At 38.2% G+C, this 20,493-nt stretch overlaps 1 protein-coding gene across 1 annotated transcript in view; it reads left to right on the forward strand.

The window, feature by feature from the left end:
• Positions 1-20,493, forward strand: part of sntb1 (syntrophin, basic 1) — a 105,649-nt gene that overhangs the window by 58,808 nt on the left and 26,348 nt on the right. Inside the window, exon 2 of the mRNA XM_079837295.1 lies at positions 9,671-9,887. Coding sequence (XP_079693421.1) covers positions 9,671-9,887 — 217 coding nt within the window. The remainder of the gene's footprint in view (positions 1-9,670; positions 9,888-20,493) is intronic.

Here is a 20,493-nt window from a genome sequence, read left to right on the forward strand (position 1 = left end):
AGTTGCATCCAAAGAACACCATACCTACTGTGAAGCATGGGGGTGGAAACATCATGCTTTGGGGCTGTTTTTCTGCAAAGGGACCAGGACGACTGATCCGTGTAAAGGAAAGAATGAATGGGGCCATGTATTGTGAGATTTTGAGTAAAAACCTCCTTCCATCAGCAAGGGCATTGAAGATGAAACGTGGCTGGGTCTTTCAGCATGACAATGATCCCAAACACACCGCCCGGGCAACGAAGGAGTGGCTTCGTAAGAAGCATTTCAAAGGTCCTGGACTGGCCTAGGCAGTCTCCAGATCTCAACCACATAGAAAATCTTTGGAGGGAGCTGAAAATCCGTGTTGCCCAGCGACAGCCCCAAAACATCACTGCTCTAGAGGAGATCTGCATGGAGGAATGGACCAAACTACCAGCAACAGTGTGTAAAAACCTTGTGGAGACTTAAAGAGCACCTATCATGGAATTTTGAAATTTACCTTTCATGTAGTGTGTAACATAGATCTAAGTGAACAAAAACATCCTGCAAAGTTTTGAAATATGACAGTACACCGTATATATAGTTATTTTCTTTCAAAAGTAAGAGTCGACTCTGAGTCATTTTTAAGAATCGTTAGAAGACCGAAGCTTTTTCTCTGACTAGATGACGTCAACTTGTCAAGTTATTTGAATACGATACGCCCACTTATTGCGCTCCAAGACGCCAGTGAAAACTAGAAAACATCATGGCGACGAGACGCTGTGTTCTGAAGTGCGACTCAAAAGCAAACTTTTTTCATCTGCCCAAGGATGAGCATTTGAAGACTAAGTGGCTTGAAGACAAACCATACATTGTCGCGATTGTGTGTTTATTTAATCCTCAAATGTCTCTATTTGCATGTTTCGCGATCTTAGGAAGCTTTTATTATGGACTTCTATTATGGCACATGGTTCTTCTTCGTCTGTCTGTACCATATGGACTACATGTGCACAGAGCGCCATCCGGCTGCCAGGATGAATTGAAAACAACACATAAGAGACTCAATCGCTCATGATTAGGCTATATCTGCGCATTTTGAGGAAGTATTGAATAAAAAATACTCCTCTGTTTAGAAATTTGACACAGACATATGAGAATCTATCAATATGTCTCCTCATCTGCACACTTTTGAACTAAAAGCCCTGAGGGATGTTGATTTGTCGCGAGTCTTCGTGAGGAGAATAGAGGAGTTTTTTTTTATGAATGAGATCAGCTGAGGCTCATATTACAATCAAACGGTTCCGACGCGGTTTTCATATTCATAACTCCTGACACATATTAACAAATTACTGTCACTATAAGACTTTGATGGGCATTCCGTTTCCGAAAATATCTGCACCGACTACCAATCACAACTGACTGGGTCATCGGACCAATCACCGCAGATTAGCGTCACGTAAAGGCGGGGTTTTTGAAAAGTGAATCACTAAAGGAATCATTTGAGAATCGCTGTCAAAACAGATAAAAATAAATGCATATTATAAGAACTAAAGTCTTTTTTGTCATTGCATGCATGCAAAACTGTTGTTGGGGACTTCTAAAACAATATTTGGAACATTTTAAATGCCATGATAGGTGCTCTTTAAAGAAAATGTTTGACCTCTGTCATTGCCAACAAAGGGTATATAACAAAGTTTTGAGATTAACTTTTGTTATCGACCAAATACTTATTTTCCACATAATTTGCAAATAAATTCTTTAGAAATCAGACAATGTGAGAGAATTTTTTTCTCATTCTGTCTCTCATAGTTGAAGTGTACCTATGATGAAAATTACAGGCCTCTCTCATCTTTTTAAAGCTGTAGTCTACGATGTTGAAAATCAGTCGAGAAAGCCTGAATTTTAAAAAAACTCAATCCGCCCCTCCACACGCACACCCCTCCCCTCTGTGCTACCTGATCCCTCCCACCGGGAAACGACCTGAACAACGTCACTCAGTCAAGCAGGAGTAAACATCGGAACAGAGATGTTGACAGCTCAAAGGCACACGTTTGAGTTCACGCCCACGCAAGATTAGCAACACATGCAATGTTCTATCGCCTCGAACAGAAAACCGCTAACGTTAGGCCTATTGAAATAGTCAAGCACTTCAAGAAATATAATTACTTTGACCCGTGATAGGCGATGCTAAACGGCTAACATTCCAATGCCGACCGGCAGCATGATCATGTTGTCAGACTGATAAAAAGCTATTTATGTAAAACACCACACCATAAAAGTATAAATAAATGCTTACCTGCTCAACAAAAAGTCAGCGTCGGTTTTAAGTCCAAAGGTTTCTCTGAAGCTTCCTCCAACGGGCAATGGTGGACCCTATATTGATTGGGCTTTGAGTCTGGCGTTCTTCACATTTTTTTTTAAATCTCTGCTCTTTCCTCAATTGACTTTCTCTTTCTTCCAACCTTGACTGTTGGGGCGAGCAGGGGCCGCTTGCTGCTGTCTGTTTGTTGGTTTTTCTCCATTGCTGAGTTGATGCTGCCTACTTGCCCGCTAAATTTCATGTCGCAGGAGGGGGCGGGGTGGGGTGCAGTGGGTGGAGACGCGAGTGGAGCAGGGGATTGGATGAGAGCAGTTAACCAATGTAAGCTGTCCGGCCGGACAGATTACATTGGTCAATTTCTCTGCGGGTGTACACCCAATAGAGTGAATGGATTTTTTTCATTCTTTTTTCTCTTCATATTGTTAGGATTGTACTGTAGAACCATAACCAGCATCTAAACAAGGTTATTAATAATGAACAATCTTTGAAATCGTAGACCATAGCTTTAAGTGGGAGAACTTGCACAATTGGTGGCCGACTAGATACTTTTTTGCCCCACTGTACATTGATCAGCAAACATAAACAGAAGCTCAACCTGCTTGACGCGTGAGGACAATCCTTATTGGTTCTTGCATTCTGTGTAACACACGAGTGTACCTCATTGGTTCTCACATGTCAAGCAAGCATGCTTGAGCTTCCGTTTATCATAACTGATGTATACGTTGATGAATGTTTATTCATCGATATGGTAGTTGCATGGATTATCAATGGAGGGACAGAAATCTCTCAGATTTTATAAAAAATATCTTAATTTGTGTTCTGAAGAGGAACAAAAGTGCGGTTTTAGAGTGACGTGAGGGTGAGTAATTGATGACAGAAATGAACCCGTTCAGATTTCTGAACAACCCAAAACTTTTGAACGGTTGCAGATATATTGAATATCATAGAACATTAAGAGACTTTGTTAAAAGATATTGCTCAGCTCTAATGGATACTAGCTTGGCATCACCCTGATAGCAAAATCATTCATGCTTCATCCACATAACTGGATCTACCAGGTTTTGAAACTGAGTAAGAGAAAAAAATGCCACATTTCAATTTATGACAGATTTTTGATGTTTCAATGGTGCTTACTGTGGTCATGCAACGGAGTTTAAGGAAATAGGAAATAAGTATTTAAATTCTCATTGTTGGGGCTTTCAGCTGTTGCACTTTTACATTTTCTCATGAGTGCACATCATAATGAGAGCAATTAACATCCACAAATGTGAATGTTCAAGAAAAATGGATCTGTCATGGACTGTTCTTCAATAAAATAATTAAAGCATGTATGTTGAAGGCAGTCAACCATAAACACGTCACCATTTCTCATTGCTAATTATCACAATTTACATTTTGCTTGGAACTACATCTCAAAATTAAATCTGAGAAACCTATTGCTCCATGAATGAGTCAACAGTATTAGGAAATCTCTTTTTAAATCGTAGGGTCAAAAGTAACCCATTTTGGGTTGTTATTTAACTCACTTCTGGGTCAAATATAGACAAGCCCAGCCATGGGTTATTCTAACCTATCATGTTGGTTTGTTAATTTAACCCTGCATAATGGTTTGTTCTTTTGTACAGTAATACTAGCTTATTTTTACCTCATACATGGGTCAATATTGCTGACTGACTGATCTCATCCCTGATTTTCAGCACATTCAAGATTTAATAGATTAAATAAAAGATACAAACCTTTATTTCACAGAAGAAAGGCACCAATTCAGTGGCACTGAGAACTGCTGTTTACTGAAGAGGATGCAAAAAGCCCACACTTTGACTGTAACTCAACAGCTGAGTTGCGGTAGAAATGCTGCTGGGTTATGTGGCAGGGTGCATAGACATGTACAAAAAAATGGTTGTATATGGCACTAAAAGTGGTTCTTCTTCATAATCATAGAGGAACCACTTTTTGTGCTATATAGCAATTATAATTTTAGAACCTTTTTTTTTTAGAGTGTATACATAGATGCCACAATTAACGGCTGTTTCTAATGGCCGCTATATGTAAGACGTCCGCCATATTGGAACGGTCAAAGCCGGTCTGTGAACACTCGATAGCAAGTTGACTGTGCGTCCATAACCATAGTTAGATAAATGTATGAATATCTAGGCTATACACTCACCTAAAGTATTATTAGGAACACCATACTAATACTATGTTTGACCACCTTTCGCCTTCAGAACTGCCTTAATTCTACATGGCATTGATTCAAAAAGGTGCTGAAAGCATTCTTTAGAAATGTTGGCCCATATTGATAGGATAGCATCTTGCAGTTGATGGAGATTTGTGGGATGCACATCCAGGGCACGAAGCTCCCGTTCCACCACATCCCAAAGATGCCCTATTGGGTTGAGATCGGTGACTGTGGGGGCCATTTTAGTACAGTGAACTTATTGTCATGTTCAAGAAACCAATTTGAAATTATTTGAGCTTTGTGACATGGTGCAGTATCCAGCTGGAAGTAGCCATCAGAGGATGGGTACATGGTGGTCATAAAGGGATGGACATGGTCAGAAACAATGCTCAGGTAGGCCGTGGCATTTAAACAATGCCCAATTGGCACTAAGGGGCCTAAAGTGTGCCAAGAAAACATCCCCCACACCATTACACCACCACCACCAGCCTGCACAGTGGTAACAAGGCATGATGGATCCATGTTCTCATTCTGTTTACGCCAAATTCTGACTCTACCATCTGAATGTCTCAACAGAAATCGAGACTCATCAGACCAGGCAACATTTTTCCAATCTTCAACTGTCCAATTTTGGTGAGCTTGTGCAAATTGTAGCCTCTTTTTCCTATTTGCAGTGGAGATGAGTGGTACCCGGTGGGGTCTTCTGCTGTTATAGCCCATCCGCCTCAAGGTTGTGCATGTTGTGGCTTCACAAATGCTTTGCTGCATACCTCGGTTGTAACGAGGGGTTATTTCAGTCAAAGTTGCTCTTCTATCAGCTTGAATCAGTCGGCCCATTCTCCTCTGACCTCTAGCATCAACAAGGCATTTTCGCCCACAGGATTGCCGCATACTGGATGTTTTTCCCTTTTCACACCATTCTTTGTAAACCCTAGAAATGGTTGTGCGTGAAAATCCCAGTAACTGAGTAGATTGTGAAATACTAGGATCGGCCCGTCTGGCAGCAATAACCATGCCACGCTCAAAATTGCTTAAATCACCTTTCTTTCCCACTCTGACATTCAGTTTGGAGTTCAGGAGATTGTCTTGACCAGGACCACACCCCTAAATGCATTGAAGCAACTGCCATGTGATTGGTTGATTAGATAATTGCATTAATGAGAAATTGAACAGGTGTTCCTAATAATCCTTTAGGTGAGTGTATCTGCACTAGACTTCAGTAGATGATTTTGCTAAACTACCACAATACAACAAGATGATGTCAGCTAACATGACACTAAAAAGTTACCATAGTAAAAGTAGAAACATTAAAAAGTACCATAATAGAAACCTTTAATATTGAGTTAATACATAAACACAAACCAATACATTCTCACCAGTAAAAGGTTTTTCTTTGTGAATTAAACTCTTCTTCGAGAGTTGGGACAAAAGTTGATGTGTTGGGGAATTTGGCTATTAACATGTAACATTTAAATTATATTCTGTTGAAGGGAATGAAATTACTTGGAAAAAAGATTTTGCAGAACGAGACTCAAAGATCAGAGTCAGAAAAATGTGATTACTCTGACCGCTCCATGATGGTGGGCACGCCACGTGTCTGGAGTGGTCGAATGTGGCATTTACGTATAGACAGCCTATCTGTGGGAGGGTGGGCGAGGTGTGTATTGTTTCTACTATCAATGAGATTGCCCCAGCCTAACGCAAAGGCTTGGTAACACAAAAACTACCCAACACTGGAAAAAAAAATTAGTGTAGGCTTTTTTTTAGGACTTTACAGAAGGTTATTTTGGTAAGGAGATTTGCGTAACACTTCTTTTGACTGCCAATGGAGTAACATGATTAAGTCAATAAGCAAAGATATGATATAACTAACTGTTTTACCATAAAGTTACCCCTTTGCCTTTGAAGAACATAGAAAATCTTTTCATAAGTTTGTGTTTGTAGCTAGTCTCTTAGCTTGTCCTTGAGGATAAAGGTGCTTTTAGCCCTGTGAATGGAGTTCCACCTGCTGTGTGGTGGACTCTAAAGTTCTGATTTGTAATGTTTTATGCAAGAGCTGACTGAAGAATCCTTGACCCTGAAGTACAGTTACATGTGTGACTTTGGCAGTGTCATTCTGAATCACTTCTGTGCTTCCGCATTCAGGAGTATATGGATTATGTAGTTATCTTGCTTTGTTTTCTTCTTAATCTTATCAGTGTGAAGTGGTAAAGACAGGGATTATTGTTTAGATGTTTAGCCACCAGCTTTGTAAGTTGTGTTTCCTGTTTTAACATGTAAACTAAAGGTCATGATAACACATATAGTTAGAGGCATACAGAAAATGCATGTCATGGTCTTATCTTCACTTTGTGTGTTACTTGAGCAATAGGACATAAATGCACAAGCTTCTTATCCTAAATTTAGGACACATTTTTTGACAAAATAGTGATTGGATTCACACAATAAAAGATGCTCAAATACAAATAAATGGTCAGAGAAAGGTACCAAAGGAGGTACAAACTAAATGTATGTTGTTTTCTTTTCTTTTTTGTTATTTGAGGTTTGCAAATGTTGCAACCCTGTAATAATGCAATAATACAATTGTAAACACAATAATTAGTGCCGTTTATATTATATTATTTGAGAACAAAATTTGGACAGAATTGAGCATTATACTAACTTTGCAACATTGAAACTGTTATTGAACCGAATTGAATCTGAATAATGACAGTCTTGCCTTCTTTAGATTTGCTTATAGCTGACTTGATGAACTTTGCAACATTGACAGATCTGAATTGAAACAACACTGAAATAATTTGGGCTGAATAATGACACTATTATTTTCGAGCTGATTTAAGGCCTGTTCAGACCTAAGACAGTAACTATATTGATGACTAAAATGTTTTAAAGGGAATTGTGAAATTAACTTTTCCTTAAGCTTTTGATATATAAAAGGTCATCGTAATATAAGGATATTCTGTAAGTTTCTGAGCTGAAAACTTCCTTGTTGACAAAATGCCGCCTTAACAGAAGAAGACCAACACCGTATTCTGTAGCCCCGCCCACCAATTTGCGCATGACATGTAATAGGGAAATAACATAGGCCTATGTGGCGCTAAACCGGATCGAGCTACCAAGGAATAAAATGCCATTGAAGATTACAAAATAGTGTGCAGTACCTGGTTGTGGAAGAACTCTGTCGATGCATAAGCTTCCTTCGGATTCCAATATTAGCAATGCATGGTTGAACTTTATTTTCAATGAAGTTCCAGCTCACGTGGGTAAGACATTGCACGTTTGTTCACTTAATTTCACTGTGGATTCTTTTGTAAATAAGAAGGGTTGAGACTGGATTTGCAGACAGAACGAGATAAAAAAATTATGCTGTGCCTTCTGTATCGGATCCGACAGGAATGTTGCAACACACTTATATGAGAAAAACTTCTTTTATATGTGATAGTATTGCATTGTTACAGATCTTTTGGTATCTACTGATTATGTGTACGTGTCTAGCTAAACAAAATTAACACTAACTTACAACGCTGTTACAGGCTGGAGTATCCCTTGTATTTGAGGTGTTGTTGGTTCATTGTCCTGCGATTCGGGATCAGACTCTGGGTCGAACATGTATGGGCAAATCATTCCAGTTGCTATTTTTCCACATTGAAAGTTTTCTAAACAATTCTCCACGTGTTCTGACAGGGGAGTCTAAATTCATTATAATTTGCAAAACTGTTATCCAATCATAGCAGTGGGCATCTACTTCCAAGTCTTCAATGTGGCACACCCATAAAAACCAAGCGTTTCAGAAGCTAGGCTCAAAACCAGGTAGAAAATGGCCTATTACTATTAATTCATTGATGTTTTTGAACGTGAACGTCATAAGTTGACTTCAGACGACAGTATAATTTTTTTAAAGCCAGTTTATGACCCCTTTAATAACCTTGTAATTCTATGTGAATAGGAAGGTCCACACCACAACTATAACGATAACCAGAGAGTGGAACGATATGTCATTGGAATCACTTTCATAGTGATTTTTTTTCCATGCTGATGAATGATAAAAACATTGACAGCCAATCCGAATCAGTTTAAAAAGTGTGCACATTTAAATACAACATAACACCGTGAAACAAAACAGAACATTATTGTCCGCTGTTGTGGATGCAAATAATTATCATTATATAGTTATCTTTATAGTTCTACTTCTTGGTGTGAAAGGGCCCTTACAGCTGAAGTTGAATTTGTTTCATAATTGATTAATTTAACAACATAACACAGTTTTTTTCTTTCATTTTCCTGCTTTGCAACAATCTGTATTTTATAAAGTGCTATATGAATACATAAATGTGACTTGGCTTTTATAGTAGATAACAGAATGTCTAATTTGCCCAAATCCTAAAAAAAATAGGGTTTGTGTCTTTAGTTCTTTAAAAAGTAATGGGACACTAAAATGTACCCTGTATACCCTCGTCATAAATCATTTTGTTGATTTTTTTTTTTATTTCTTGGTCCTGCAGTTAGGAATTGTTTACTTAGCGAACTGCAGCATATATGTGCAAAATATTTTGTTGAGAGAAGAATTTATGTAATATGCAACTGGTATGTTGCCCCCAGGCATTCAAAATGATTATGTTTTAACCAAATTGATGTCATGCCAAATAGCCAATTCTAATTTGTCTCCTTTATGGGTAATTGTGAAATGCCTCTAGTATTGTGAAATAGCCCTGTGCTGGCATGGTCAACAGCTTCCTGTAAAGATTAAGCTGTCATATGGAATGGGAATAATTGGCCCTCAGCGTGACATTCACCTGAGAAGCATGGCAGTTGTAATTCCCTTATTGCATTTTATCAGCACGTTCATGTGCAGATGCTTCAGCCTCAAGTTCATTGCCCTGTCATAAAACCAGCAATAATCGTCTAGAAATGCAATAGGATAGTATGCAAATGTGCGGTTGTGATTTCCTCACTCAGGACAGCTGTGGGAGTGAAGTGGTTTGCGTAGGGGTTTCCTGCTTTCATTTTTGACTGGCTAAGGCCCAGTGCACACATGTGATGGAAAATTAACTCGTAGAGTTGTTTTGTGTTGATCTCTTTAGGTATGTGCGTCTACTGTTTTTTTTCCATCAAAGAAGCTTAGATGAAGAGAATGTGCAAACGGTTCACAGTAGTTCAGATACTCTCGATAATGTCACAAGCCTCAACTGACCCCTTTCTTTTTTTGGTTCCAGTGAAATACATGCGGGAAGCGACGCCATATGTGAAAAAAGGCTCACCGGTGTCTGAGATTGGCTGGGAGACCCCTCCTCCTGAGTCGCCTCGTCTCGGCAGTCCTCACTTCGATATCCCCAGCCCCCCCTCACTGTCCTTACAGGGCGACCGCAGATACATCCACCTCAAAATGTGCTACATCACCCGCAGTATGACCGTCCCTGACCCAGAAAACAGGTACTGTTTCTCATGCATTCAATATATTGACCACAGGAAGTTTGCAAACTTGCAGCATTACTTTACGAGAGGCCAAAGTCCAATAAATAAGTGTTTAAAACATTACAGAATATTTGAATAAATATTATAGCAAATGGTTTGAACTGAATTCAACATTAGAAAGTATGATTACTTTGGGGAAATAATTGATATTGTGTTTTCTCTTTTGTGGTATTTCTTCCGATGTGTTTAATAAAAGTCATGAAATGCATAAAGGATAATTAATGCGGGCGCGCCATGTTTCTGGAGTGGTCTGGTTCATGGTTCAAGTCTTCCTGTTTCAAGTCAAGTCTGTTCTAGTCAAGTCATCGTTTGTTTGGTATTTGTTCACTCTGTAAATAAAATGCACTTGGATGCACCACTACAACTTGCCTCCAGTGGACTCGTTACATAAATAAATATAATCTTACGCACTACTTTATCTCGGTGTCTGATTCAAAGCAGGCAGAATGCTAGTTCTAATGAGCCAGAACTGATGAAAATAACTAATTTTTACCCTGATTTCCAGTCATACATCAATAACAGCTTTAAGTTGTCAATGTTGGTAAATGACCATGGTATAAGCGGGACAATACACGGCTAGCTGTGCATTAAACTATTTTAATACATGACTTGGAGGCAAAGCTGATTCCACGAAGTGCATTAAAATAATTGGAGGCAAGTTGTAGTGGTGCACCCAAGTGCAGTTTATTTACAGAGTGAACAAATACCAAACAAACGATGACTTGACTAGAACAGACATGACTTGAAACATGAACCGTGATAGACTTGAACCATGAACCATGACAGACTTGAACCATGAACCATGACAGACACTCACCAACAGCGGGTTACAGGGAACAATACTCGACAAGGACACATGGCAAACATGAGGGCTTAAATACACAAAAACTAATGACTAAGACAAGGGACACCTGTGAACAGTCAAGACAATGAACCAATGACAGAACTGAACTGAGAACACATGACTTAAACAACCAATGAGAACATAAAAGGTGTGTTCGACATCGGCTGGATGGAACCGATCTGCGAGAGTAGCCGTGTGCAGACAGGGAGGAGCTGCAAACGGAGACATGAAGTCGGACACTTTCTGCTTCCCGTAGTGACGCTGGCGCTGTGTTTGCATACTTTATCACAGCTGAAGTGAAATAAATGCAATATTTGTCAAATACACAGACGTTTCAGAGACATTTTCATTCAACACTGCTTAACACAGTGTGTGTTTGTACATGAATAAAGTTCAACATATAAGCCTACACTATCAATGAAGTGGGGTCTACATTTTTTTTATCAGTTTTATTTCGATTAACATGACAATATAACATCACGACTACATGAAAAGAGGTTTTACCGTTATAAAAACTGATTTGTGAGCATTAGTGGTTTTAGAATAAACACAAAACACGTGTGATTTTTGTCATGCGGTGAATCTGGCCAATCGTGGAACAGCTGTGTCGTCATCACAGTCCGTGCAGCCGCTCTAGAGAAACTGCACCGGCTGTATTAACCGACTGCTCTCGAATCGCTCTCGCGGAACTTGGATGCCATCCGTCACAGTCACGTGGCGTCTGCGCTGCCTCAAGTCGGACAAAATTTCAAACCGGCATGCACTGCTTCAAATCAGCCGCTGATCAGTCTGCACATCGCTGTATGAAGCCGAACAAGCCTATTACATGAGGACAAGGGAATTACATGACAATGATCACATGACAAACAGGAAGCATGAACAGTGAACATGAAACAAAACCAAAACACTAGACATTACAATTTAGTTGAATGAATTATAGCATTAATTTGAATTAATTATCGAGAGAGATTTGTACCTGCGTCTGTTTAGCGTCTCTCTTACAATGAAGGTGTGCGTTTATTACTTCAAAATAGCAATGTAACCCCCTCGTTGCTGAGGAATATAATGTAGTGATCCAGTTGTGAAGCTATATCTCTAAAAGTCGCGGGGCAGCATTGATAACAAGTTTCTGTGCTCCTGAATGTTTGTGTGGGTGCGTAGCACGATCTCCTACGTCTAACACGTTCTAAGCGTATGTGTGTGCGCTTTAATGAAAACAGTGCATTAATATAGAAAGGTGGTTCAACTGACTTGGAACTACCTGTGCATTAAACGGTTTTATTGCACACCTTCCAGCTTATCAGAATCGAATATTCAGACAGACCATGGTATAATTGCCTATTTAAATACTCGATTCTGATTGGCTGGAAGGTATGCAGTAAAACCGTTTAATGCACAGGTAGTTCCAGTTAATTTGATTACATTTCGAAATTAATCCGCCATTATAAACAATGGTAACCATAGTAACACAGTTGCGCCTGCAAACAGAGTGACAGTAGCAGTATTAACATGACATGACATCTGGCACATGTATTGGCACATCCGGTCTTCATTGGCATGTGCCAGTGGATAGTGGCATGTGTCACTGACATTATCGCGACACACTGACGCTGACACTGATTACTCGAGCACCTATACTGACGTAATTGTGACACAAAATCCTCATTTTGTTGTATTTTAAATGTCAATAAAACGCATTAAAGTCAGTAATATTTGTTCAAACGTGTTATTTGTGTCACGTCTGTTTATGATTGGCATGTGCCACTGAATATTTTGTAAAATACATCACAAACTGCCCATTTTAGGAAAAACACGAAATACATCTATCATGGGTCACTACGAGTAACGCATTAACAGTCACGTCCGTTACTGTAAACCTTTATTTTTGCGCGACATACTGACATCTAGAACCTCAACAAGCAAAGCGAAACATAATTTCACCTCCAAGCCTAAACCTGAAATCAAATAACCCTACCCTTTTCAATGTCTAATTTCACGATAAATGGAAATGTTGGGTTTAAAATCAATTAGTATAACGATGAGTAAAACAATCCAACGCAATAAACGCTGTGAATCTATCTTGCTTTTCGGAGGCGGATACCTAAAGTTTGGGAAGAGAATCCTGTGCGGCAGTTCTGTGAGGTCATTATACCCAACATTTTGATGATCTTGATCTTGCCATTTCTATCCAGTGCGATATGCCAATATTTGCATAAAAATAGGTGGATGGAAACATGGCTAATGTCAGAATGACTGAGATGGGTAATCGAATCAAAGAAGGCGGGCATGATTGTTACTTTTTACAGAAGCGGAGTGTGAATTCCAGCATAAAGCTTCCGTTTTAATTTTCAAAAAGTAAGATGTAAGATGTAAGTAGCTAAACATTAGTGTTATGATTGAAAAGTTAAACGACCGGCAGTAATATCCAGGGGTATCCAGTAATATTTTCAGCATATTAGGCATAAGAATGAATGTGTGCATATTGTGAATACATTTAATGAACTTGGTTGCATTTTCTTGACAGCCTTTCAGTAAATTCTCTTGTCATCCTCGGATCTGCACCAGAATATGGTCAAATGTGTGGCTTTGACAAGTGGGTTTATAGGTTGTGGTTAGGACGGTCTTATTTCCAAATAGACCCTATGCATTGCTTTACAATAAAATCTAGTTCTTTAAAGGGGTCCTATTATATGGAATTCCAAAGCTGCCAATATTAAAAATAAATAAATATACACAGAAAAGGAAAAATTGAATGATTATTTAATTATACATTTATTTCCTTATTTATGTACTGTAGATCAGGAGAATCAAAATATTTCCGGACCCCCAAGCAATCGCAGATTTTGGACCTCGTATCTCTAAACCCTGCCTGCGGACATGCTTGTTAAAGATGTTGGAGAAAGTGATTAGAAATGTTTTAGACAATCTCTTTGTAATGCCGTTTCAGGATGAGCAGTAAGGGGTCTCATTATTCAGAGGGTGAATGTGACAACCCATGGTAATGCACTCCACACAACAAATGCTTTATGCTGGTCGCTCACTCTGTCATGTTTGATGTCTAAAGAGTGCTAGTGTCCTCTGCTTGTCAGTGGATGAACCTTCATATCTTCAAAAGTGATGGAGGACAACATCAAAGTCCATGACAACAATGACTTCAAAGTTTTCCTATGTTGCCAGAGTGCTTGAGCTGGGCCCAAAAACCACTCAGAACGAAATGCGTGGAATGAAGCCAAACAGCAAACCTATGAGGTATTTACACACCATGTCCAAAGAATACATAGTAAAAAATACACGTTTTAAGAGGCCAGAATGGAGCAAAAAGGTAACAATACGTTTTCAGATTAGCAGTGTCCAGTAGACAAACTGGAACATTTATATGGTTGTACTTCTAGCTTAATTGTCTACTATGAGTGTCATCATTCACACCACTATAGACACGTTAGACAATCATATTATCCTGGATGTACAAAAAAGATGAGGACATATATGCAGATATGTACACTAGTGTTTAAAAGTTTGGGGTCAGTAAGAATTAATTTATTTTTGAAAGATATTATGTTTATTCAGCAATGATGCATTAAATTAGCATGAAAGATTTCTATTTCAAAAAAATTGTTCTTTTGAGCTTTCTATTCATCAAAAAACATTTTAAGCAGCACAACCATCCATGGATGATAATAAGACATGTTTCTAGAGCAGCAAATCATCATATAAAAATTATTTCTGAAGGACCATGTGACATTGAAGACTGGAGTAATGATACTGAAAATTCAGCTTTGCCGTCACAGGAATAAATTACAACAGTTTTTTTAAATTGTAATAATATTTCACAATATTACTCTTTTTATGGTATTTTTGATTAAATAAATGCAACCTTTGTGAAGATGCGACTTCTTTTCAATAAGATAAAATCTTATTGACCACAAACTTGTAAACTGGATATATGACCTATATAAATATGAATATAATTATCTGGTCTGTTGTGTATCGATACAGTATCAATGCAATATAATGTGTGCAACGTCTCCTCAATTTATATCAACAAAATGCTATTATACCCTTGTAAAACAATAAACATATTTACCATTTTCAAAGCAAGAAGTCTTGAGATATAAACAAAACTTAATACTTGAGCAAACAGCTAAGAGAGAAGTTCTCATTCATACTTCAAAAATGCTAAAATTTTCTTCTATTATTAGACAATCTTAGATGTTTTATTTTTTGTTGCTGAAAGTGTTTTTGCTCTAGCGAACTCACCAACCACACTGCTTTTGTTATCAAGCTTCATGTTATTTTTTGCACTATATTGTACTTTTGTTGTGAGAGAAACGAACATTGTGGTTTGTGAGATTAACCATTTCACAGGAAGTGCGTTAAAAGGTGATGTACCCGAGCTGAGCTGCTTGCCAATAAAGACAGGATGAACATGCCACATCTTTTTTAAAACACTGTAAGATTTTGCGTCAGTGGAATGTTTAAAGTCACCATGGACTCAAAATAGACAATTCTTGTTTTTTTTATGGAATATTGCAGTATTTATTATAAATAATATATCCATCCACATAATATTTTGTGTGTCCTCATAATCTTTAATCAAATTAACTTCCCCTTGTATCAATCTCATCTTTTCTCTGATGTCATGTTTACTGGCATCAGGGCGGGGCAACCTGTCAATCACATGAGATCATAGCAATAGCAAACCACAACCATCCAATCAATTTCAAATGGACAAAATCAAGTCCCGCCTTACATTTTTTTTCTTGTTCGAGAAGCTGTTTCACTCAAATATACGTCACAATAGAGAAGAAAAGACTATCGCAACTTCTGTTTCTTGTCGATTTTAACATACTGCGTTCTAATAACTTAGTATCAAAAACATAACCAACTTGAACCCGGCGCAAAATCTATGTGGGTATGTGTTGCACTCACTCAAAACCTCCAGTCATGCAGATTCTATTGAAATGTCTGGATTTCAAATGCTACATTTTGCATAGCAACTGTATATGTGACCATAACTTTATTTTTTTCGCTGTTTTTCAATATGATACCCAGTCTTCAGTCTGTTTGGTCAAGTGGCATTCTTCTAAGGGTGCTGATATTTACTATAATGTTATGATAATATAACATCGCATTACTGTATGCTTTCAGAGGAATCACAGGCCTTGTTAGTATTCAGTACAACAGCACTCCTGCTCATAAAATACTGCTTAAATATGTGGCGTGGGCAGACTGATGGCGAGATAAACAGGCAGTCTGACAGACAGACGAAAGACTCCACCCCTGCCATGCGCAATGTCAATAAGGGGCTCTCTTTAGACTGGCTGCCAGGTTGTCAGCTCACACCCTCCAGCTCTGTTTTCAATTTACACCATTGTGTCCCATGTCTTTTAGTCCATCCATCAATGTGGTGCTCATGCAGAGCTCTATCAACGCTGCAGACATTCATGGCTTACCTCAAGTGCCACACTGTGAGAGGATTCCTGTCAAATTCCTAAACAAAATCCATCTGGAATAAAAAATAGAATGTGCCCCCTTCTGATGGTCCAGAGTGGATCTGTAACTGGGGTTGTTTTGGTGGAAGTGAGAGTAGCTGGAGATTTGGGGTATGGAGAAGTTCCTCCACGACAGATGTGTCAGTGACCTTTCCATCTGTCTTGTGTTAATCCTGCTCTTATTGGGTTTGACACATTGTGTTTGGAGACCATCTAAATTTAGTTCATCATCTTTGTTTTGTCCTCTTTGACTCATTAATGGGGATGTTGATGGTAAATAGAAGAGTGTCCTCCCAAAATGTTTAATTAAAAGTGAATTCATTTTTGTTAGAGCCATGGCCTATGGTTTGCACACACGCTCTGACATGACCATTACTCAGTCATTCCTATGAGGAAAAAAAATCCCAAAGATATTTTTATAAAAAGTTTGTGTTTGGTTTTTGCCCTTTTTGCTCAAGACAATTGAATAAAAGAAGCTTAAAGGGGTAATAAGAAGATGGAGAGTCACACACACACACACACACACACACACACACACACACACACACACGTTGGGTTTTCATGTTTTATGGGGACTTTCCATAGGCGTAATGGTTTTTATACTGTATAAACTGTATATTCTATTCCCCTACACTGCCCCTGCCCCTAAACCTACCCATCACAGGAGACATTCTGCATTTTTACATTTTCAAAAAACATCACTTAGTCTGATTTATAAGATGTTTTCCTCATGGGGACCAAAAAATGTCCCCACAAGGATGAGGATTTTGGATATTGCCATCTTTGTGGGGACATTTTGTCCCCATAACGTAGGGATTACCAGTCCACACACACACACACACACACACACACACACACACACACACACACACACACACACACACACACACACACACACACACACACACACACACACACACACACACACACACACACACACACACACGTATATGTGGTTTACGGGGACTCTCTCTAGGCATAGTGGCATAAAAACCCTACCCCTAAACCTACCTGTCACCAATTTTTTTTGCCATTTTTTTTTATAATAATTAAAAAAAAAAACTGTTTAGTATGTTTTTTTAAGCCATTTGGTTTACAAGGACACATGAAGTGTCCTCAAACCATGTCATTATACACGTGTCCATATACCATATAAACAAGAACACACACAGAGACAAAAAAAACCAACACAAATTCTATTGTCTCTATGAAGTCCGTAAACTCTTTAATTAATAATAGTAATAATATAAATGTAGATCAATAATTGTTCAGTTCAATTCAGTCATATCATTTCGTGAGGTGAGGAACATGGTTTAAGATTCCCACCCCTAATCTGAATCTAACCTTTTCCATTTTAAGAGCATGGAAAAAATCCAGTGGCGATAAACAGAATGGCTGCTGACTTCCAGTTAATAATAAGATTAAGTCATCTACACTGTGTGCAGAATGCAAGTTGATTTTCTGATCATATTTTTTTTCCAGGCACGTTTGACCAATTCCAAACCACAGTAATCCTAATAACTACTATTAATTTAGTATTTAATAATGTATAAGTGATATATAATTGCTCATGAAGGCTGGAAATGAAAAACACCTTATATTCAGGTGTCCAGAATTATTAGGCATGTTTTCTTTTACAGATAAATTGAGCCAAAAAAGAGATTTAACTCTTAAAATTATTAAATGCCCATGAGAAGGATGCAATACTAATGCAATACTAGACATTGCAGTTAAGGCATGACCATTGGACAGTGAAATGCTCGTTGGGTCAGCAGGGTCAGACAAAAACATGTGGCGGAGAAAAGACACCTGTTAACTGCAAAAGAATTAAGAATTAAGGTGATGAATTAAGTGTGAAACCATCAGGAACCCTTTAGTCTCCAGCGCCACCATTTTCCTGAGCTGCAACCTACCTGGAGTCTCCAGAAGTGCAAGGTGTCAGGATCTCAGAGACTTAAATTAGGTAAAGAATCCTAAAAAATTACCCCCACTAAATAAGAATCACAATCTGAAGTGTTGTAAAATACATGAAGACCTGTTTTTTTATATAGGCTTTATGGACAGATAGGTTGAGAGTGACTCTTGAAGGACCAGCAGCCAGCACCACATCCTCTAGTACCAAAATTCATCTTCCAGAATCTGGCAGTACGTTTTGGGAGTTCATTTTAGTCCATCCTGAAAAATATCAGAAAATCAACGTGCCTAATAATTCTGCACACAGTGTAGTCATTAATGTTAGTAAAGTGTTTTTTACTGGTAATAGTCATAATTTACAAATATGTGACCATTTTCCACTCGGTCTCTGGCCATTTCAGTGAAATGCTCAGTGTTTGTTCTGCTTCTCATTGTAGACTTCACTGTTATTGACTCTTTCAAGCATCTCTGCATAGGAATAATGTATTCCTTAACGTATGTTGAGCCGTTTCTTCAGGAACATCGACTTTTTAAATCGGTGACCTCAAAAAAGACATCCATGCATATATTAAAATAAAAAATCTGTTGGATAGTTATATTGATTTTTGTCTTAAAAAAAAAAAATAACTATGAAAACCAGGATGTGTTTAAACACTTCACTTATTTTTTCCTTCTCTGTCTAGAGTGGACTGGCACATTTCCTCTCTACAATTACTTGAACCAAGAACTAGGTTTGGCCCTATCATCGACACCTCTATGTAATGAGGTTGAATTTGAAGGTTAACTTTCTGAGTTTTGCATACTACACAAGAGAGATCTTATTTGACCACAAAAGGAATTGAAACATTCACTTCCTAAATTGGACACAGGCAGCTCCATTAGTTGTGAAATTCTCCCAATTATAGTCTTAAAGGGCAGAACTCATTGGGCCTCATCCAAAAAGCTTTTTCCTCTAGTCTACTGCAAACACATCAGCTCCATCTGTGCCCACACCCCCTAAGCCCCTCCAAACTCTCTGTCTTCATGAAGGTAGATCTATTTTTACCTACACGGTGCACCTGAAAATGATATTGTAGAGTGTAAGGTTAAGACTTTTACTCTAGATGATGTATGAGTGGAGTATTTATCACTGTAAACTCCCTGAGCAACTGATGTATGGTTCTGTTTGAACCGGGTGGATCTGATATTCTGGTGGTTAATGTTGACTCCAGAGCTCTTTTAAGCACTGTCTGCTTTCTTTAAATTGACTCAGATGGCTTATTTTTAAGTCAATTTTGTCAAGTGTCATCATTCGTTCTGTACTATATTCAACACATTCAACTCTACTATATTTAATTTTTTAGAAGCCGTAATTATTTTTCCATCTGTTGCTTTCATACAGGCAAATATACTGTATATAGATCTATTCCATGTATTCAAAAAAACTTAAAAAATGCAATTAATACATACATTGACTTGAATGCATCTCCAATAATGGACATGTTTTGAAAAATTTGATTTAAAAAGAATTTTCCTTTTTTTTTTTTTGAGGGCATAAAGTCACATTATGTCAGGTTATTAGAACTGTACTGATTCTAATTTCTAGATGTAGTTTGGCATAATATTTTTTTTATCTCAAAAAAATATATATTTTAAACAAACCTGCTTATTGATATTTGTAGCTTTCGTCTGCCAAACAAAGTCATGTTGTAAGTAAATAATGACAAAATTGGTTTTATGATGGTTTTTAATAATGACAATTTTTGGTTGAACTATTCCTTTAACTCTTTCCCCGCCATTGACAGAAATTTCTGTTATTTATGAGACAGCTCTTCCTCGTCATTTTCACTGTTATAAGGTATGGGGTAGAGGTCTACACTGGTCCAAATACCCGAAGAGGCCCAGTAATGTGCTACACGGAACCGACCCGGACCCGTCTATTATTTCAAAAGCTTGACCCGGACCCATGCAGATCCGAGAAATGCCAAAAAGTTAGTACCCGGAACCGACCAGGACCCGTCTATTATATGATAGCTGGAACCGATCACGGCAGGAAGACACAGACCCGACTGGACCCGATTGTCTCATATTCCACAATAAACTGCTATTAATAAGTCAATAAACATTGTCTCAGCCTACCTAAAGCCGTCGTCTCTCTTCCTTGTACCTGATTGTGATGCATTAATCCTTGCCAAGAAAAAAGTTCTATCCAATTTCGACTCGAGTTAACTCGCATAATAACTTTGACTGTTTGCCCTTTTTAACTAATAACGATTGCTCGTTCGGTGCCTTGGCTGCTGACGGTAGCATTATTTATTTGCTATAATTTCTGTGA

This window comes from Gobio gobio (genome assembly GCF_949357685.1).
Source record: "Gobio gobio genome assembly, chromosome: 15".
Classification (NCBI taxonomy): domain Eukaryota; kingdom Metazoa; phylum Chordata; class Actinopteri; order Cypriniformes; family Gobionidae; genus Gobio; species Gobio gobio.